This window comes from Verticillium dahliae, genomic scaffold, assembly GCF_000150675.1.
Source record: "Verticillium dahliae VdLs.17 supercont1.11 genomic scaffold, whole genome shotgun sequence".
NCBI lineage: Eukaryota > Fungi > Ascomycota > Sordariomycetes > Glomerellales > Plectosphaerellaceae > Verticillium > Verticillium dahliae.
Window position 1 is genome coordinate 229,224 of NW_009276930.1, and position 21,374 is coordinate 250,597.

The following is a 21,374-nucleotide window of genomic DNA, read 5'->3' on the forward strand; positions in this document are numbered from 1 at the left end:
ATCACTCAGCAGCTGCGGTAGGTTTTATGGTACAGCTAAAAGGACATCTACATCTGACATCCTTTGGCTCAGGCGGGTCCAACCGGGTCTCAAGCCGTGTCATAGCCGAACCAACATCTCGAACCCCCATCTTTATCTCGGTTACCATTCACTCGGCTCCTGCAATGGCACTTATCTGGTAAAGCTACCAGACTTGAGTCCAATTATGATTCAAGCCCTTTAAAATCCTGCTGGGATACCCGAGCAGACTATTGTGCTAACCCTGCTTGCTGCCCTCGAGTCATGCTACGCACAGCTCGTCACGGCAGCTGAGGAGGGCTTACCTCTATGGTCTGATGACAGGACCTTGTTATATTGCCGTGCGGGGGCCATGCGGCACTTTTATCGGGAGGCCTATCCGATACGTAGGGCCGCGAATATTAACAGACGCTTGTGGCAAATGTCACTATTGGTCGCTAGGGGGAGGGAGGCAAGGAACTAGATCGATAAGACGGCCATGGAACGGTGAAGAATCCGGCCTCGGCTTTGATAGTTCCTGCGTGTACACCTTGTGACAGCAACCCGTCCTGCCAAGAAGGGATCCAAGACCTCCCAGATTGGATAAAAGCTCAAAATTGATCAAGATATGGTCGGCTCTCGTTCCCAGCGCCGCGTCTCGGCTCGGCTTCCGTGTGCGATGGAACCTCGTTTCTCCCAAGGGAAACCGTGGTCGACCTCGAAGCAGAGCTCGTGCGCGCGGCGCAGCCGAGGAGTACGACGCTCGATCTTGTCCGGAAAGCCTTTGAAAGAGTGGTACCGACGTCAGGAGGCTTCAGTAGTTGACCCGAAGGATTGATTACTCGGTAGGCTGAGTCAAGTGACCTCCCCATGGGGAAGCTCATCGGACGCCCCCAGTGCCACCCTTTCGCCGAACGACTGACAGGCATCAATATAGTGACACTCGAATCAAATGCTTTGGATATGTGCTGTCATCCACGAGGCTTGCAGTGATAGATTCCACCTGCATGTATTGGCGCGACCTCGACGCCCATCGGAATCGCCAGAGTCATCGACTCTGACCACTTTATCTCAGTCATCTGACCGCGAGTCCAGCTTCCCAATAGGGCAGACGATTTAAACGAGTCCGCATAGCCATATGGGGTGCGGCCCGGTGCCAGAAGAACCCAAGGCTCTCTCAGGGGCGAAACAGGATTTCCCCAAGCTGTCTGCGAGTCTTGGCAAGAGGAGTCGCGGCGGGCTACAAGCCAGCCCATCGCACGGCACGACAGTTGACGAGCGTGTCGCCGGCGAGTGGTCCTTCAGAGAAGGGAGTCAAAGCGTGTATCGCGTTCTACGGCTCGAGCGCGTAGATTGCGACGCTACCTCTATGTGTAATTTATCCGGTCTCTGGTTCGACCAACTCTCGACGACCAAACTAGACTCTCCTGGCTTGCCCCCCCCAATTGTCGGCACCAACGTACAATCCCAGCATCGCCATCCCACGAGACGTAACTCCGTTGTGTGGTCCAATTAAAGTGCCCAGGAATCCAGCCTGAGAGTGGATTACCGAACCGCCGGTCAGCGAGCCCCCCCCGGCAAATAAACGCATCCCCAGATATTACCACCCGTCCCGGAGGCACATCCCCCGCGCCCCCCATGGAACAGCCCGGATCCTCAAACCCCCTTCGGAGCTTAATCAAATCAACATGGTGGCAAGTCATGTGGAGTTTGAAACAACGACAAGCGCCTCTTCCAGGGTGCGGTGCCAGTTGTCCGCGACTTCATTCGGCTTGAACAGAAATGCTGTGCAGATGCTGTGCGGATGCTGTGCGGATAATGTGACTTTGGCCTGGGCGAACAGCCTCGGAACGAACGCCGATGCGTTCGTGTTACACGAGAGAAACGATCGAAGAGATCCATGCTATAAAGATGATCGGCCACGGCCACAAATGTTGATCTCAGATGAAGCCTGAGCATCTCATCCTTCTCGCCGATCGCCCTAGTCAGACAATACAAGGCCACACACCGAGTCTCGTCTCATTCCCCTTTCCGTCACCACCATGAAGGTCCTCCAGCCTCTGATGATGGCCGGCGTTGCCAGCGCCCACACCATCTTCACCAACCTCCAGGTTGGCTCTACGGTCCACGGCCAGGGCGTCGGCGTCCGCATCCCGTCGTACAACGGCCCCATCGAGGACGTCACCTCCAACTCGATGGCCTGCAACGGCGCCCCCAACCCTACCTCTCCCACCAGCGTCATCCACACCGTCCAAGCCGGCCAGGACGTCACCGCCCTGTGGCGCTACATGCTCAGCACCACCGGCACCGGACCCGCCGACATTATGGACAGCACCCACAAGGGCCCCACGCTGGCCTACCTGAAGAAGGTATCCAGCGCCACCTCCGACAGCGGCATCGGTGACGGCTGGTTCAAGATCCAGGAGGACGGCTTCACCAACGGCGTCTGGGGTACCGAGAAGGTCATCAACGGCCAGGGCAAGCACACCATTCGCATCCCCGAGTGCATCGCTCCCGGCCAGTACCTCCTCCGCGCCGAGATGATCGCCCTGCACGGCGCCGGCAGCTACCCCGGTGCTCAGTTCTACGTGAGTGAACCACCCCAGCCTTCGGGCACGCCACGCACTTTTGCTGATTTTCTCTTTTTTCTCTCTCCCAGATGGAGTGCGCTCAGATCAACGTTGTCGGCGGCACCGGCACAGCGAACCCGGCCACCGTCAGCTTCCCCGGCGCCTACAAGGGCACCGACCCCGGAGTCCAGCTGAGCATCTACTACCCCCCCGTGACCAACTACATCATCCCCGGCCCCCGTCCCTTCACCTGCTCCGGCGGCGGTAAGTCACCTTTTCCTTCACGCCCGAGACCTCCTCTCCCTGGCCAAACGACCAGAAGCAAAAGAACAAGACGCTGACCTTTGCCATCTCTCACAGGCTCCAGCCCTCCTCCCACCACCCCTCCCCCTGCCACGACCGCCGCTCCCCCCACCCAGCCTCCTCCGGCCACCACTGCCGTTCCCCCTCCCGCCACCACCGCCGCGCCCCCCGCCACCGGCGGCGCCGCCCAGTGGGCGCAGTGCGGCGGCACCGGCCACACCGGCCCCACCACCTGCGTCGCCCCCTACAAGTGCAACGTCGTCAACCAGTACTACTCGCAGTGCTACTAGACAACCTTTGGCTGGCGGCTGGAGAAGAAGAAGTCTGTCTACATAGAGAGGAAGAGAAGGGGGGGAGGCATTTTCACTTTTTTTTGCAGAGAAGAAAGATAACATGACGTTTGGGCCCGGGGAGAAACCTGGCATACCTAGCATTGTGGGACACGTCGTGTATTTCTGCCCTCCGTGTCCTGCACGAGACAGAGGGTGAGGGCTGTTGCTGAGTGAGCGGCTCTCTCCTTCTCGTTGGCATTTCTCGGTTTCATAGCCAACAATAAGAAGCTCATGATTCGGAGTCCATGGTGGAAATGAATATCCTGTTGATGCGTGTTTTCCGGGCGCGCTTGTGGCTTGTCCTGGCTTGGATGTGACATGGCTTTGGGATCTGCAGAAGTGGTAAAACCCAGGGCGCCAATGATTGCCTTGTTGCATTTTGGGGAAGCCGTAGCAAGTCATATTGCGAGGGGATTGATCTGAAGTTCGAAGGCGCATGTAAATGCCTATGTTGATATGTAGCACAAAAACCTGAAATGGACTTTGACGAGGTACCGACGACAAAGACATTCATATATAGACCAGCGATGCACAAGTCAAGCATCCAGAAGCAACTCAAGTAAGTGGCTATGAATGAGTTCTCCATCGTCTTGATGCTGCCGTTTCTTTGATACTTCCCTATCAGGGGTTGAATTGAGTCCAGATTGAACTCTAGCGCTCGTCTAGTCATGTTATGGGTTGACTCATTTCTACAAGTCTGTTTGAATGCATAGCCGCATTGATCTAGGCGAATGCTTCGGGAGAATATAGAGTTTCACTGTGCGCTGAATCTCTACATTAGGTTGCACCACTTTGTGAACAAAACCATTGGTCGACCTCCCTCTGGGACATGGGTTTCTTAAAGGAGCGAGTGCACCATTCACAGAGCATGGCAGCAAAAAGTTACAAGTCGGCCAACTTCAGTGCCAAGTGGACGTATCTTGAGATTCGCAATGGGACATCCCACAGGCACGCACGAAATACGAAACATATGCCTGCCAATGTGGGGTAGCGTGATCGGGCTCGCCTTGTCGATACGCCAGAAAGACAGGTGTGACGAGCTGTGCTGGTAGGGGGCCAGGGGCCTCAGATACCCCACGCGCGGAAGTCTGGATGGGTCGTATACGCAAGTCCCGAGTCAGTTAAGCTGCTGGTCAAGGCACTTCAGGGGTAAGGTAGAATCACCGCGGTTATTCTGCTGCAACTGCCTGATCATAAAGGCTATCGCCAGCGAACTGCCTCTTTGTTGTTGCACCAATCTTGGCAAGTTTGCGAACCGCTCAAGAAGACCACCATTCAATCGGTGAACGGAAGGATCAGGCTTAATTCTGGCTGACTGACCCGCGTCGCTTTCGCTTTCAACGCTCCGTGGCCACCGATCTGCCGAGTCGGGAGGCCCACCCAAAACGCCGATCCCTGTCGGCCGGCACTCAAAAACGACTACGCCGCGACGTGCCAACGGCCAAGACTTTCCCGTCATGGAAATAACCCTTGGTAAGTTTCTTGTGAGCTTCCTGATGTGGAAGTCTTGTAGCACGTCTTATCCGCTGGTTCAGTAGCATCAGTTCAAAACCCTGCCCAGGTTCAGCATTGCCAGACAGGGAAACGTCGTCCTGACCCAGCAAAAATTATAAGAAGCCCCCTGATCAGCTGCAGAATCAGCCACTGACTTTTCATTGTGCTACCTAATCAATAAAAATGTTTACCTCACCCAAGTTACTTCTAATCCTGCTTGCTTCGGCATCATCAGGCGTGTTAAGTGCGCCTCTCGATACGGAAGCTGTTGCAGCTGCTGGCCGATTTGTCGTTACCCTCAAACCCAATGCAGCCGTCGATCTCGACCTTCATGCTCGATGGGTAGCCGACGTCCATGCCCGAAACCTGCGGCGCCGCGGAGATATAACGCCAGGCTTAAGCACTACCTTTAGTTTCAATGACTTTGCAGGATATGCAGGGGCCTTTGATGATGACACCCTGGAAGCCATCAGGGCCAATGTCAACGTAAGGACCCAACTCCGTAGCCAAGCCTTTCAAATGATCGAGATGCAGGAGCAACTCACAACGAGTTGAAACTCACATACAACAGGTTTCATCCGTTGAGCCCGACAGCTTCTTTGCCTTGACCTCCTCAACGCCGCTTGAGAAGCAGAAGAACCCGCCCTGGGGTCTGTCAGCTATATCTCGCGCCAGTCCACCATCATCCAACTCAAGCTACGTCTTCCACCGGAGTGCCGGCCAAGGAACATTCTCGTACTTCCTTGACAGTGGCATCTACACCGATCACGTCGATTTCGAAGGCCGTGCTAGTCTCGGCTATATCGCCGCTGGCGCCGAGAACGCTGTTACCGACAAAGCTCATGGCACTGCTATTGCCGCCGTCATCGGCGGCAAGGTACATGGTGTCGCCAAAAGGACCTCCCTCATCGGAGTCAAGGTGTCAGGCTCAATTGAAGGGTCACTCAGTTGGCTTATCGATGGCGTTACCTGGACCGCCAACGACATTGTATCCAAGGGACGGGTTGGAAAGTCGGTCATCAACATCTCGATGGTTGGACTCAACTCCCCCGCAATCAACAGCGCTGTGCAAGCTGCGATTGACGCTGGCATCCCAGTTGCCGTCTCAGCGGGGAACTTCAACTCTGATTCGGCGGACTGGTCTCCGGCCAACCTGCCGGACGCCATCACCGTCGCCGCCAGCAACAGCAACTACCACCGTTGGGCTGCGTCGAACTGGGGCCCAACGGCTGACATCTTCGCGCCTGGCGAGGATATTTTGACTGCGGACGTCAAATCCCCTACGTCTACCATTCGCCACTCTGGAACCTCCGAGGCCGCACCATATGTTGCTGGTGTCATTGCGTATTTGCTGGCTTTGGAGGGTCCTCGAACGCCGGCGCAGATCAAGGCCAGGCTTCTTGAGCTGGCCACAAAGGATGTGATCAGTGACCCGCAAGGAGTTCCCAACTTCCTTCTCTACAACGGCAGCGGAGCTTGAAAAGCCCCACAGGTCGTGAGAAAGCGATGTCTCGAGCTTGGAGTGTTACATCATGATATTTGTGAAGAACAGAGCTTTATATCATAGATTGTCTTTCTTGAACAAGCTGAGTAAATCCGGCAGACATCAACTTGCTGCATTCCAGATAGAGAATCAGAAAGATATGCAGAGATAAGGACTTGCTCACATTGTCATCACCCTCACCGAGAAATCTTAGCCGCCTGCAGGATCACGGGTGTAAGCCAAAAATATTCAGGCCTGCGAGTGATGAAGATCTGTGCTCCGGCGCGCTTCAGCCACCCTTGAGCCCGTCAGGCTCATTCACGTTGCTGCACCCGTATCTAATGGCGGCTACAGAAGGGTCCACGGCAATGTTTCTCAACTAGACATTCTTGAAGACAATCCGGTCACAACCACCATGGGATCTGATGCACTGAAAGTCGGTAGCGTTCGCAGATCGGATTCCCTGGACGTTCCTGTAGGAGATCTCGGAGACGTCAAAGTTGAATATGCTGCAATTGGCTTGGTAGACATTTGTGTAGCGCTGGTAATGGCGAATGGCGCCCGCTCGCCGTCATGGATCGTCATGTTGTTCCAGTTGAAGGTTCTTAACGTCTACATGTAGAATGAGTCGTGACTACGAGTCATGATTCACACTGCTGGTGACCGCAGAGTGCATCGCTGCTTGGGCCTGAATAACATAAGAAAGCCTCTGCAATCAGATACTAATGTCGTGTCAAGGAGTTCTTGCGACGAGGGAAGGATAGCAACTGTACCCTTCCGAACCTAAAATCAAGAATCGGGGGTTATTTTCAGCAGTGTCTTTGGAACCCAATTGATGTCATGTTTGGACATATGGTTCATCAGCATCATTGGTCTTTGAAGTCTCAGTGGCAGGAAAGATAATAGAGAGTTCGCATTATTGATTATCAGGGGATGAAAACCCTTTTGTTTCTTTACTGGTCTTCTCAGAAAGTATGTCGAGTGAGTGCTCACATCGGATTCTGTGTTTCATTCGGGCATTTCAGCCACAAAACCCCGCATCTATTCATCGCAATACATTTCTATACTCGCCAATGTATTTACAATGTGAAAATTATGGTTATGTACACACTATGATGAGTCGGATCACCGTTCCTCTCAGTTACTTACGCTGGAAGGTGGAAACCAGTCTGGCGCAACTTCTGGAAGACTTGGTTGGGGTCGTACTTGGAGGACACCGCCTTCATGTGGGCAATGTTCTCAGCGCCGTAGTGAGAAATAGGGTCCTGGCTAGAGTGGGCGTAGTTGAGGAACTGCCAATGCTTGTTGAGGCCGAGGCCGTCGGCAGCAGCCTGAATAGCCTTGTTCATCTCGAGGGCGATGGGAAGAACAATCTCCTGGTTGGCGGCAGTGTCGACAGTGAAAACGATGTTGTACATAATGACAGGACCGTCCTTGACAACGTGCTCGAGACCGAGGGAGTTGCCGCCACGCTTCTCCATGACGTTAACGATACCCTGAGTGACAGGCTGCCATTGGAAGATCATCTCAAAGTCAGCATCAGGGGCTGCAGCCTTCATCTTGTCGATGTGAGCGTGGAAGATCTCGTCCATGGTCTTCATCATGTTTTCGTCGTGAGCGACCATGCCCGTTTGCCAGTTGGCGAAGAGACCCAGAGGCGTGGGGCCAGTGAAAACAGGCACAACCTCATGAGCAGAGCCAGTGACAGGGATGGCGTAGAGAGCCTCAATGGCGAGGAACTCATCAAAGGCCGAAGAGATATTGGCGTTGATGTTGCTGAGAATGCCACCGACACCATAGCCAGTCTTGTCGTACGTCTGAGCGTAGATCACCTGGCTCTCGGGCTCCAGGTCCTGCACAAGAACAAAGTTGTAGTAGGCCTTCATGGCCTCGAATCGGTGCTCTTGGGCGTAGCCGTTGAGACTGGCGTAGATCTGGGCCGAGGGCCAGACCTTGATGTCTAGCCTTGTGACGAAGCCGAAGTTGCCAGAGCCACCCTTGAGAGCCTTCCACAAATCGGTGTTCTCCTTGGCATTGGCATTGACGATTGAGCCATCGCCAATGACGACCTCAAAGTTCTCCACGTTGTCACAGGCGAAGCCTCGAACACCTGTGTGGAACGAGTAGCCACCACCAGTAGTAAAGCCGCCAACACCGACAACGTCAGCGCGACCGCCTACGCCGACAACATTCTCTGTCGCAAGAGTCTTGTAAACCTTGCCCCAGTCTGATCCAGGCCCCACCGAGGCGATCTCGGTGGCTTTGTCGTAGGTCGTAGAGCTCAGGTTGCCTTCACGAGAGCTGAGATCAGAGGGGTGGCCAGAACCAAGTCTTAACAGAAGGAAGACATACCAAAGTCAACCGTGACACCATCCTTGATGCCATTGGCACCCTTGAAGGCCGAGTGAGCACCGGAACGCATGCCGAATGGGCACTGATGCTCGTTGAAAACCTTGACGATCTTGGAGACATCCTCGGCAGACTCCGGAAAGACCATGCACCAGGGAGCTTGGGCGGCGTTCGCAGAGTAGTATTGAGTCAGGCGCTCATCGTAACGCTGCTCATCCGGCGACCATACCTTACCCTCAAGCCCTTCGGTCTTGGAGAGAGTGGTGCACTGGTACTCTGGTCAGCAAAATGATGCCAACAAAGTTTTGCTGGTGTGGACCAGCCGGACTCTGGATCCGTCATACGCAGTGGCATCGGGGGCCGTTGACAGCAGCGGCTGAAGCTCCCTCGAGAGCCAGCGCCGAGATGATGGCCGTGGCAGAGATCTTCATGGTAGACTACTCTGTGGTCGGCTAGGTGGAATTGCTCCGTGTCGTCGCGTGGCGGCTGGGTTGAGAAACTGGCAAAGGCAATCCTTCCACGTTTGAACGCAGACAACCGTCACGTGGAAAACAGGGGATGGTGAGACAAATCGGTCTTGGAGAAGGGCAAGACTTTTTAAAAATTAATTACGAGCAACATGACATGCATGGCTAGGACGTTATATCTTTTGCAGCTGTAATTACGCGTCCGGTAGAGCATCCACTAATCTCCCTCTGATGTGCTTTAGTTCATCCGGACCTGCATGAAGTCGTGGTCCGGAGCCGGACCCCTTCTTGATAGCCCGGCCTTGGTATGAGGCGTGAGCAGAAAGTATCGACCATTTGATGCGCCAAAACCCTTTTTTGGACAATGAAGCCCCTCGACAGGGGTCTTCGGACTCGCGAGTCAGGAAGCCCGGCCGAGGCACGGGGCACTGAGACGGGATCTGACAAAGTTTTGGACGTGGAATATTGTCCGCCTTGTGGCTTTTGCCGCGCAGCCGGGATCAGCATCCTAGGGGCTCCGCTATCTCCGGGGATGCCACGGATCGAAATTTACATCTTTTACCACCGTAACACAGGCTGGAAAGAAGCTTGAACATAAGCATACGTCGGGTAGCGTCAAGCTGATGCTCAGTTTCTGAACACGGCTTGAGGAATCAAAACAATGGATAGCCATGCTCACTGAGAGTAAACACTGATTGTGCAGAGGAGGGATTAATGCTACCGCTAAACGGGGATTCTGTGGCAGAGAAACCTCGCCGAAGGATCACAGGATCATCGCGAGCAGCGGTGTACCCTGTCCTCGGGCTTACCAAGAAGAGGAAAGATAACCGTTTTGTTTTGGGTTCCATAAACACCCCCGACCGGGGGCCAATCTTCGTCTCGTTCTGCAGCTTAGGCCAAGAACAACGAGGAGTCCCAGCTGTTCGATAGAGCTTCGGACTCAATCATCAGTGACCGTTGTTGGTGCACGCATAAAGTGACGAGCAGACGAGAACTATGCAGACTATGCTGCCAGGAGAGTGATATTTCTTTTGTCGCTTTTCCAGCCAGGGTAACGTAACGTCAAGGGCAGCGACCATGAAGTCCCGCCACTAGCGATGAGCCTGATTATTACTAGAAGCGGCCATCGTCGCGGGCCGCAGGACGGGAATGCCAGTGGCTTCGAAGGTCTCCAGTGCTCAGGGGTCGGATTCGAGCCCCGGGAAACTAGGGCACTAACCTGAGCGGATTAATCGTGATCGGTACATGTAGTTTGACGCACAGCCATAATCACGGAGAAACGGAGCAGTTCGCCTTGTTCAATTATCCTGGCGCCCGAGATCCGTGCGATGAATTGACTCGTGCCTGAAGAAGAAAATTTATTAACGGCCGACACCACAAGACTTGCTTGGATGCAGTTGGTGCTCCGACTACCAGATTACCGGGCTCCCGAGCGATTGGAAATGCAACCTGTCTGCCGCCCCTGTCACCACGTCTACAGTACGCAGGATATCTGCAGTCAGCATCAAATCCCCTTTCATCTGCCAACCTCGGGCCAACTTACCACCGACCTCCCCCATCAGTTTCCCCGCTTTGGGAGTGCCAAGTCGCCATTCACACACCGTCCTTCTTTCGACCAGGCTGTCCCCAGCAAGTCCCTACATGTACAACGCCTCAACAGTCCCATCACCGATTCTCGTTCAAGTGCCTTTTCGAGACCTCTGGGTTTCTGATTTGTGCTTGACCGCACGATAAGTATGCATATGGGAAGCTTGTCGGACTTATGAACAATTTCCATTGGAGAGGACCATGGTTATCTGAAAACATTTTGTCCATCCACCTACCAAGTCTAGCTCAGTTGAGCGGAGAGAACCTCTATTGTACCCCGAGACATGATTCCCTAGCTCGATATTGGACACAACCTAGATTTCGTCTCGTGTTCAGCGGTTGGCGCGGATATGCCAAGTCAAGCCTGACTGCCGCTTAGCCACTCGTTCATAAAAGCCCGGCGTTGACAATGAGCTTCACAGGGACCACCAGGGATAAATAGTTCGGGCTCCATGGGGTACTCCATTCCGAGCGAAGGATTCACTTGGCCGTCTGGCCCTGTTCCAGAGGAGCAAGCTGCATTTTACTAACCATTCGGCCCCCTTTCAACCTGCAGCAGAGATGGATCAAGCTTGCAGGGACTGATACATCTTTCTAGGCCTCTTCGAGAGCTACGTCTGACCCAGCAGCTCCAGTGAAATCTGGTGCCGATTCTGGGGCGCTGTACCATGTCGTGTGGGCAACATCATAGCAAAACCATTGGGCTTTGTCCACGATTCCCCTGTCGATTTCCATCTGATGATCCGATACAGCGTCCCACCTGAAGGCTAGAGCCTTTTGGAATCATGCGATGCCTCCACCATCTACCCATTCGCCAATTGGCTCTGGTATCTGGTGGCAATCGCCTGTCACTAGGCTCGGTCCCATCTCAACGCCCCAGAGCGCGGGAGTTTGAGCCAAGAGGCCGGCAGCCACAACCTTGGTCCCTGTCTGCCGCTAAGAAGATGGGTACTTTCCGGAGACGAGACCCTTGCCGTCATGTGCACTTTGATGCAAAGAAAGAGAGTATGTAAGTAGACCAGCTTGAACCATCACCCCTCTGCAAGTCATCTGGATGTGGTTCCGTTTTCCAGTCCTGCTGCTGATCGACGGCTTGCTTGACTCGTTCAAACTTCAAATCGACCATCAACATGTCCGGAATTCCGGTCGTCAACGGCGTCGAGGTCCTGGTGCCCGCACCGCCGGGGTACGTGGTGGACTTTGACAACCCGCAGCGGCAGTATGTGATGGAGCACTACTTGATCTTCGGCATACTGGCGCCACTGGCTTTCATTGCCCTGATGCAGAGGTTCTATACAAAGGTGTTCCTAGCAAAGGGCCTCCAAATTGACGATGGTAAATCTGATGGTTGTCCTGTTGCAACGTTTGGTTTGCTGACACGTGTTTTTCAATCAGCATTTATGTTCCTTGCCTGGGTCGGTTTCCATCCTTTGTGATGGGTATGATTATTGGAAGTTGACCAATTCATCAGGTATCGTCAGTAGCAACACAGGCCGGCATGGTCCGTAAGTATAAGCAAAACATAACGTTCACCAGTCCGCAAGCACAGCAAAACTGACGGGCATCAATAGATACCGTAGCGATGAAAGCTCTCGGGTGTCACATGTGGGAGGTTCCTCTGGAAACATACAAGACGTCAACGCTGGTAAGTGCTGGCCACCCACAGCACATCAATGCCACACAGCAACAGACACAGCTAACTATTTCACTTAATAGATCACATACGTGACCGCTGGCGTCTTTATGCTCTGTAACGGATTTACGAAGCTATCGCTTCTAACTTTCTATCTCCACCTTTCGCCTCAAAGATGGTGGCGCATTGCCGTTTGGACCAGCATCGTCGTTGTGGCGCTGTACACACTTATCATTACCGTCATGTTGTTTGTCCACTGCACGCCAGTGTCCAAGGCGTATGATGTCTTGATGGTAGGGGGCAGCTGCATCAATGTCGGCATCCTCTACATTGCTACAGCCGTTTCCAACATCGTCACCGACATCCTGCTGTTCGTGCTGCCCATTCCGATGGTCGTCCGCCTCCGCATGGGAATCTTCCCCAAGATCGGCGCCATTGTCATTTTCGCCATTGGCTCCATGACGGTGGGAACATCAATCATTCGACTAGTTTTCCTTCTGGATGTTCTGGCCACCCAGGACCTTACCTGGGACGCTGCTCGTGCTAACATCTGGTCGTAAGTCAAACCCCTGGACTACTTGCGCACAATCGCGGTGGACCATTCTTACTGACACGTGCGCCAAAAGTCTCATCGAAGCCAACCTTTTCATCATCTGCGGATCGATGCCGACCCTCCGCAAGTTCTTCAAGCACTTCACCCCCAAACTCATGGGAGCCTCGTCGACCAACATGTCAGGACCGAATTATGCCTCGGGATATGCGAACAAGGAAATGAACACTGCACCCAATGCGTTCTCGCGCAAGGTGCGCAGCCAATATGACCGGTACGAAGATAACGAGATGCAAGTGTTCAGATCAACGGACAGGGACGAAGACAACAAAAGCCCCAACAACGTGCATCATATCAGTGTTGATGGCGGCGGCGACGTGCAGCCAGACAATAACAGCGAGAAGGCAATTTTGCAGACCAAGACGTTTACGGTCCGGTATGATTAATGGTAGATAGTAAATCAGATGGAGCGAGAAGTCGGCTCCCTTTCATTCGAGCCCATATTATTGTACATGTCCAAGCCCGTGTTCGAGGTTGATCCGTTGCCATGCGCTTGGGTCAAGGTTAGAGCGCGGAGGTCCTCCCGCCACAACATGTCAACCCGCAATCTTCCGTCATTGAAAGTAATGCGTATTGGAGCATTTACAATGAAAGCTGAAGGTCGTTTCTTGATGAGGCTGTCGGCAGACAAATTACGCCAAACCGGTTCGTTGCCCTCCACGGCCCAGATAGACAAGATTGCGCGAATTGGGTGGTGGCACGACCAGATCAAAGACACATGGGTATACGGGAATCTATCAGAGCTTCGGGAACGGACCTTATTCGCAATTACCTTTACGAAGAACAATTATTCCAAGATTGCCTGACGACAAGAAACATTGGGACTGGTTTGCACTGCGGTGTCGGCAGATGTGTGATAGCACCTAGCACCCAATGGCACAGTAATCAATGATCTGCAAGTTTTGCATGGTCAAACGACTCGTTGTCGAGTTTCGTTGCACCCCAACAGATCCTCAGATCATTGCTGTACCCGACAAAAGCACACTATTGCGGCCGGTTCCGAAAAGGCAAGCAAAATGTCAAAAACATACAACATCAGGGGTTCGCTGGTGGTCACCCACCCAACTACTAGTCCGACCCTTACTGGCTTGTCTAGGGGAGAGCGGACGGGATCCCGAATTCTCCAGTAGGTATGGTCGTATGTGCTAGCAGGAGATATTGTGGTCATACAAGGTTGACATCTCCTTGTGATTAGCCAAGCTCAGAAAGGGTGCGGGTCATGTCTGAAGACTTTCCAGGGACTATTCATTTGAGATAGTGACATGCGTGTGGGCTCGACGCTAGAGTCTGAATGAGCTGCAACCATGAAATATGTTGCATAAGCCTGATGCCAGGAGGCAGGTATGGCCAAAGTTGTAGGATGATGTACTCGTACAGCCGGTACGCTAAGCTGGGGAGCTGGAAAGAGTTTGGCATCCAACTCCACGGAGGTTCCGTCTATGAAGTTGAAACGAGCCTTTGGAATTGTTGAGACGGCCAGAGACCTGTGGGTTGTAAGGTTTCGGCGATGGTTCAGCTACCCCTATTTCACAAAGGCGGTCGGAGGGAAGACTTGGCTAGAGTCAGGAAGGTTCTTTTGTGGCCTGTTTGATCAGTCGAGGGCTTTTCTTGAAATTCGTTGTTAGCTCGAGGTTGCTGGCGTTTGTGTTGGAAAGTAGGGTGGGTCAAAGGGTCGAGAGTCAGAGTCAGCACGTGTTCTGCCTACTACCAACCGCGTGCTTCCTGGTCTTCCTCATAGAGAGCTGCCTAAATTTAACACTTCGACACTGGGAAACATTAGCTTCAGTCTGTTTCAATGGAACGATTAGAAGATGGAGAAATAGAAAAGGAATGCGATGCTCAAGCATGGTGAAGACGTACGGCCACGAAGCTGTGTCGAAAGCAGTCGAGGAGCTTTACGGCCCTTGTAAGCGCAAGCCTGCGGTATGGCTGACCGAGTGGGAAATTCTGCTCCTATTCTTTTGGACTTTTGCTAGAAGGAAGCTGTGCGTTTGAGGTTTAGGGGGCCACAGACGCCTCAAGGCATCAGAACTCGGTGTTATCTTTCTTTGTCTGCGCTGACAGCACCGCCTGGTTGCCTTGAGACAGTGTCAGATCAACGGCGTAGCATGTCGATACGAGTGAATCTTTGAGAGACTGACGCTCGTTGCCCTGGCGTTGTTGGTCACTGCTCCTCCGACAGACTCGAAAATGTCGTACGAGGTGGGCATCCGACGTGGACACATGGCAATACAGCCAGTGCTATTGCTGAGCGATGAACGATTGGAAAATTTCTGCAACCAACCTCCGGTAGGAGAGACTACGGCAAGAGGATACACCTCGCGTCATTCGATATTGACACGCAGTCCTGGATGTATTTGGTCGATATAAGCTGTCACGAAATGCTGTTCTGAACGACACCAAGTCAACTGACTCCCACTGCTGGGTGGTCTGAGTCCAAGGAATATCGGCAAAGGCGTCGTGCGCAGCCAGAGCTAACCCTAGGGGTGGGCGACAGCGACTGGGTCAAGAAAGGAGCTCAACGCGGAACTACATGTCAAGTGGCGTGAAGCCGTATGTGTGTTTGCCAAAGTCTGTCGGCTGGAAAACAACAGCCAAGTAACAGATTGAAATTGCGTGATGTCCCTCTTGGCCCAGGCCTTGGATAGCATCACTGGTCACATGGAGCTTCAAGTCGCTTGTGCCGCTGTTTGCGGCCTGAAAAGTGACGGGTCGGGGTGAAACAACGTCGCTGGGCTGGATCGACGCTGCTTGTCGAGGACGTTGCAATCGTGGCTTGCAGCTAGCACGGCAAGGTGGCGTAGTTTATCTAACGCTGTTCTGAAGGTTGTTCATGTGAAAATGCGGGCGTCTGGAGCGGCTGCGGTTGGCTTTCGATCGACATGATGTGTACCGGTCGAAGCAGAACACAGCAACAGTCACATCTAAACCGATATTGGTGGCGTTGCCATTGGATGACATATCCACAGGCCGTATATGGAACACTGGCGGTCGGATGCATCCTACCGACCTGGGTCGATGGTAGCGAGCGCTTCAGGGTACCATCATATGCTTCGACGACTGACAGGCCGCGTTGGATGCACATTGTAACCCTGGACCCTTCTCGTCCATGACACAACAGACCGGCTGAGGCCCAGGTGGCCTGAATAAGGCTCATGTAAGGCTCGAAAAGGTAGGACGGGAAGCCAGTGGGTCAGACTATCGAGGCAGCCTCCTGGTCAGCTTCAGGGCGTAGCGGGCATCGAGGGACGAAGCAGACTTTTGCCAAGCTCGCGTACAAGAGCAGGCACCCTGTTGGCGAGCTTGGGACAATGTTTGCATCCTCACCAAGACTGACGGAATCTCGGGGCTCCCAGGAAAGGAATGTGGTTAAGAAGCAGAGAAGACGAATTTTGCATGACCGGCACTTTTCATTGGCTGCATACTTGGCGATGCGATCACGGCAGATCGCGTCATCGGGTCTAAGCTCACCGAAGTGGAAATCCTGACACACACCTGGCTTAGTCACTCGGTACGTACCGGTCAGCGCGGCGGCATCACCAACCAGAGCCTCGTAACGGCACCTGCCAAACCCACCTCAAATCCAACGTCTTCACCAACAAACCTCGACCACCTCCACACCCCCTTGCCACTCAGCCCATGTGCGGTGCATCAGCACCTGGCCTGTCCCGAGTGAACGGCCATCCTGGTGGATGTCGCCGTGCCTGCAAGACGGGAAGCTGCTGGGTCTGATGGACAGCTGGACAGCTGGACAGCGACACCACCATCCTGCGGGCAAGGGGCGCCCGCATCGAGACGCATACCGTCGGCCTCACGATCACGCAACTGCGCCAACAGCAATCCAGTTGCCTATTTCTCGCGTCGCGTCATGTCATCAACGAGAGCCCAGCCTGTCGTGAACCTCCAAGGCCGAAGGCGTCATCGCGGTCCATGATGGTCGGTCCACTTGGCGCCGTACGGCGGTCCGAACCATGGGGCCATCCCATGTACTACTACAATGCTACCGTTTCTGGGGCCCAGACTTTCGCGTGGGTGCTGCCCCATGGGAGCGACTCACTTTATAAAACCCCTTCTCGAACCCTTCCTTTCTTTCTAGCTCGCCTGACCTGCATGTTCCTGGAGCCTCCCGCAGCCATCGAGTCCCGCCGATCACCGATCAGATCTTGATCACAGACACCCCAAAGGCCGGCTACGATCATCAACATCCACACGCCATGGCTGACAACTTTGCGCCCCGCGTCTTCGGCGACGCCCCTGCCGCCGCCTCTGGCTCCGACAATAAGGACGGCTTCCTGCCGGCCGCCTCTGACAATGACAGCGAAGTCGGTACGTATATACGGCGCGCCGCCACATGCTTGGATTGCTTGTGCCTTCCGTGCTGACAAGATGACTGTGTAGGCCGCATTGAGCAGAAGCGCGAGGCTAAGCGCCAGATTGGCATCATCAGCGCCAGTTTCCTCATCTTCAACCGCATCGTTGGTACTGGTATCTTCGCCACGCCTTCCAGCATTCTGCGCTCCTCTGGTTCCGTCGGTCTGGCCCTCTTCATGTGGGTCGCCGGTATGATCATCGCCTTTGCTGGTACCGCCGTCTACATGGAGTTCGGCACCGCCATTCCCAAGAACGGTGGTGAGAAGAACTACCTCGAGTACGTCTACCGCAAGCCCAAGTTCCTGACCACCGGTCTCTACGCCGGCTACGTCGTCCTCCTCGGTTGGGCCGCCGGTAACTCGGTCGTCTTTGGCGAGTACATCCTGCACGCCGCCAACGTTGAGATCACCCGCTTCAACCAGCGTGGTGTCGGTCTCGCTTGCATCACCACGGCCTTCATCATCCACGGTACCGCCCTCAAGTGGGGTCTGCGCCTGCAGAACCTTCTCGGCTGGATCAAGCTCACCATTGTCTTCCTCATGATCATCGCTGGCTTCATTGCCCTCGGCGGTCACCTCAAGATCGACAATGACTTCAACAACTTCGACAATGCCTTTGAGGGCACCACCGGCAGTGCCTACGGTGTCGTCACCTCCATCTACAACGTCATCTGGTCCTACGTCGGTTACAGCAACGCCAACTACGCCCTCAGCGAGACGAAGAACCCGGTCCGCACCCTGAAGTTTGCTGCTCCCATCGCCATCGGTGCCATCTCGGTTCTTTACATGTTCATCAACATTGCCTACTTCGCTGCCGTTCCCAAGGAGGAGATCCTGACCTCTGGCCGCCTCGTCGCCGCTTCCCTGTTCCGCAACGTTTTTGTGCACCGCCGAGCGCGCCCTCTCCGTCTTCGTTGCCCTTTCCGCCTCTTGGCAACGTCCTCTCCGTCATCTTCTCCCAGGGTCGTCTTGTCCAGGAGCTCGGCCGTGAGGGCATCCTGCCCTTCTCTCGCTTCTGGGCCAGCAACAAGCCCTTCAACGCACCTCTCGCTGGTTTGTTCGAGCACTGGCTCATCTGCATCATCGTCATGCTGGCTCCCCCTCCTGGCGATGCTTACAACTTCCTCCTCAAGTATGTCACTCCTGGTCTTTTCACCTGTTTCTCAACGCTCGCTAACCACGAATAGCCTCATCTCGTACCCTCTTGCCATCATCAACGTCTTCGTCGCCGGCGGTCTCGTTCACCTTTACCTCAACCGCTCCGCTTGGAACTGGAACCCTCCCTTCAGCGCTTCGCTCCCCGTCGTCATCTTCTTCCTGCTCAGCAACATCTACCTCGTCGTTGCTCCCTTCGTCCCTCCCCCTACCCCCGACCAGAACCAGTACAAGAACCTTCCCTACTGGATCCACTGCGTTACTGGTTTCGCCGTCCTCTTCGCTGGTGGCATCTACTGGGCCGTCTGGGCCAAGATCCTGCCCCGCATCGGCAAGTACGAGCTTGTTCGCGAGACCGTCGTCGACGACATCGATGGCTGGGAGCGCAACGTCTTCTTCAAGCGCCCCATCGGCACCACCGCCGCGCTCGAGCAGGAGGCTGCTCAGTCTGGCGTCGCCCACAACAGGGCCTTGTAGGAGATTGATTTTGACATTTGCATTTTGAGTCGAGGATCGAGAGATTTGGGCACGCCTCGTTCGCGGCGTGTCAGGGATGCATCGCCTTGGATACCACATTACATACGCTCTCCACCGGTCCAGCTATTTTTGCTAGACCATGCCAGCGACTAGACTTAATATCCCCTTACAGGGGGCGTTTGCGCAATACTCAATAGACGTGATACCATTTGGGGTACTGCCAATCTTTTGTCTCCCGTCCTGTGAATGTAATTGTCAAATGGCTTGATACCTTCGAAAGCTGCACCGTGTGATACGAGGTCTTTGCCTGAGCTGTATCATGACTCGCATGTATGCACTTTCCTCTGTCGGACGGACGATCCTTTGGCACCTATCTCCTTTGAATCGATCTCACTCGCCAAGTCAGTAGTTGTCAAGAAGCTTGTGACAACCTGACCTGCGGAGCAAAGAGAGCGGTGGAAGAAAACAAATCCGAGGTTGACTCGACTGCATCCAGAGCCTTGCCAAGGTGTGGTTCTCGGTCAGATGTGGGAGCATCGCGAAGCTGAATCATAGGACAGGGGTCGGTATGCGCCATCGTGGGGCGGGTCCAACTAAGGATCTTGCGGGCTGATCTATCATCGAACGGTTGCCGGCATGCTTCCGCGGTCCCTGGGTCACGCCACCCGCTCTATCCGTGATTAGGGCCGTCGTCGACAACATGGGCTGTGCGCCACAACAATAGCTGTGAAAACGCGGTGCTAATCGGAGGATCTGTCTCTGATCGGAAACGTATTGTTGTTAGAACAGTGCTCAAAGGATGCCTATTCAATCCTACGTATACGCCAGGTTGCATATTTCCAAGGGTGCGAAACAATGTGCACAAGGGGTGCTTGGCTTGCATGGTGCTGGCAATCTGCCTAAATGCGGCACGGCATCCTTCGCGACTGGGCACTCTGTTGTTTTCTCTTTGGGTTTCCAAGTCTCTTCCCTCTCTGCGATCCTTGTTCTATGAAGAATTACAAGATATAACATGACAGCTTGGACAACATGCCCTTCAATGGCTCGAATGCTCTTCCAATGAACTGGAAGTTGCGTAACATCCATGTCATCGATGTTGTAGCATCCATGCTGTGCCAAAGAATCATCTGCGCCCGATTAGCGGCCGGATACACACCATGTCCTCTTCGTCACATCTCCGTCACCGATTGCTCCACTCGACCTGGACATCCTCTTTGACCCGTATCCCCCCGTTGAGCCGATTGCCCGACGGTCCAGCGTCGCTCGAGTTCCGTATGGCCTCAGTGCCGAGTATGTGTTCGTTGCTGCTATTGTTGGTCAACGCCCCAATGTCTGTCACAGTCTGGCTGCCAAAACCCAAGCTGGCATTGCTTGCCTCTTTGCTGTCCGTGCTGCCCTCCGCCCTTTGTTTCTTCGAGATCCTACTCATCTTGTAGCTCTTCTTGTCCGTTCCCTCGCCGTACTTGTGATATTGTGCGTTTGACGACGAAGACAGATTGTCACGCTTGAATACGTGTCGGTAAAGGGGTCGCAAGAGCGGAATGCCGATGCAGATCATGGTGACGGATTGCTCGGCGCACGACCATACGATGAGGGGGACTGTGTCCTCTATTGGGTCATCAGTATAATTCCTAAATCGCGAGGAAGTGGCTCCTACCGGTGTAGTTTTCCGTAAACCCAGTTGCCACCTCATACGTTCTGACGATACCTGCAGCACCAGCACTGAGGGGGCATCAATTAGCGAGGCTGGCACAACAGCGATTGTACTAGTAGGGGACTTACATGACACCAAGACCCATACTGACAGCAATGAATACCTTCTCCTTCCTCTTCATCTTCAAATCCCATACGATCAACGTTGGGAAAGCCGCAAAGAAGAAGTCGGAGATGACGCAACAGACTGAAAGCGTTAGACTTGCAACTCGCTGTTGCCGAGATCAGATAACTTACCACCTAGAGTGACGGCCACGGGAGTGATGTCCCAGTCGCACTTGGCCGTTGGGCGTAGCTCCAGGTCGAATATTGCCCTCGGCGGACTGCACTGCAACCAAAACGAGATGACTGTTGCGATCGAGTCGGCGAGAAGGACACCCATGACGGTCCAAATCGCCACCCGATGCCAATGAACCACTGTCAGTCGAAGGAGGAATAACCCGAGCGATATCTTGGACACGGCCATGCCAATGATCGAAAATGACTGCCCGACCATTTCCCACTTGATCGCAGCTGTCGCGTCTTTGATTTCGAGGCCGTAAATCGAACGACCAAATCCGTATCCTTCTGCCACATGAGTAAAGGTTGTGTACAGAACCAGTAAGATCTGAGAACCAATTTCAAATGTCAGCAGCAGCTCATAGCTTCGTGGGTCTCCAGAGCCGGGCTTACCGCCGCTAAAACATAAGTATAGTCGTCGAAGCCGAGCTGGTCAATGATGAAGTACCTCGTCACGAGACGGAGGCACAAGAAGACAAGTGTAATGGCTGTCAGGGTCCACATGACGGCCACGGCGGTCTGTCCTTTCTCACTACCCGCCATGTTTGTGAAAGT

At 54.0% G+C, this 21,374-nt stretch overlaps 6 protein-coding genes and 1 non-coding gene across 7 annotated transcripts; 4 read left to right on the top strand and 3 right to left on the bottom strand.

The window, feature by feature from the left end:
- Positions 1-2,039: 2,039 nt before the first annotated feature.
- Positions 2,040-3,160, top strand: VDAG_05708 (endoglucanase II; the record flags this gene model as incomplete). Its single annotated transcript, XM_009655105.1, has 3 exons — positions 2,040-2,585; positions 2,657-2,831; positions 2,928-3,160. The coding sequence occupies 3 exons, from the start codon at positions 2,040-2,042 to the stop codon at positions 3,158-3,160; spliced, it is 954 nt and encodes a 317-aa protein (XP_009653400.1).
- Positions 3,161-4,879: 1,719 nt separating this feature from the next.
- On the top strand, positions 4,880-6,176 carry VDAG_05709 (oryzin; the record flags this gene model as incomplete). Its single annotated transcript, XM_009655106.1, has 2 exons — positions 4,880-5,182; positions 5,268-6,176. The coding sequence occupies 2 exons, from the start codon at positions 4,880-4,882 to the stop codon at positions 6,174-6,176; spliced, it is 1,212 nt and encodes a 403-aa protein (XP_009653401.1).
- A 1,048-nt stretch (positions 6,177-7,224) lies between these two features.
- On the bottom strand, positions 7,225-8,959 carry VDAG_05710 (uncharacterized protein; the record flags this gene model as incomplete). Its single annotated transcript, XM_009655107.1, has 4 exons — positions 7,225-7,240; positions 7,329-8,469; positions 8,532-8,796; positions 8,873-8,959. The coding sequence occupies 4 exons, from the start codon at positions 8,957-8,959 to the stop codon at positions 7,225-7,227; spliced, it is 1,509 nt and encodes a 502-aa protein (XP_009653402.1).
- A 2,753-nt stretch (positions 8,960-11,712) lies between these two features.
- Positions 11,713-13,211, top strand: VDAG_05711 (uncharacterized protein; the record flags this gene model as incomplete). The annotated part of the gene is made up of 6 exons (XM_009655108.1): positions 11,713-11,917; positions 11,978-11,997; positions 12,054-12,087; positions 12,154-12,227; positions 12,299-12,771; positions 12,842-13,211. 6 exons carry the CDS (start codon positions 11,713-11,715, stop codon positions 13,209-13,211), a joined length of 1,176 nt encoding a protein of 391 aa, XP_009653403.1.
- Positions 13,212-13,849: 638 nt separating this feature from the next.
- On the bottom strand, positions 13,850-13,965 carry VDAG_20024. The gene has a single exon (XR_692070.1). It is a non-coding gene; the product is annotated as a 5S ribosomal RNA (ribosomal RNA).
- A 3,074-nt stretch (positions 13,966-17,039) lies between these two features.
- On the top strand, positions 17,040-18,827 carry VDAG_05712 (high-affinity methionine permease; the record flags this gene model as incomplete). The annotated part of the gene is made up of 4 exons (XM_009655109.1): positions 17,040-17,151; positions 17,212-18,071; positions 18,158-18,327; positions 18,383-18,827. 4 exons carry the CDS (start codon positions 17,040-17,042, stop codon positions 18,825-18,827), a joined length of 1,587 nt encoding a protein of 528 aa, XP_009653404.1.
- Positions 18,828-20,007: 1,180 nt separating this feature from the next.
- On the bottom strand, positions 20,008-21,362 carry VDAG_05713 (uncharacterized protein; the record flags this gene model as incomplete). The annotated part of the gene is made up of 5 exons (XM_009655110.1): positions 20,008-20,435; positions 20,485-20,549; positions 20,610-20,727; positions 20,778-21,147; positions 21,213-21,362. The coding sequence occupies 5 exons, from the start codon at positions 21,360-21,362 to the stop codon at positions 20,008-20,010; spliced, it is 1,131 nt and encodes a 376-aa protein (XP_009653405.1).
- Between the last annotated feature and the right edge of the window lie 12 nt (positions 21,363-21,374).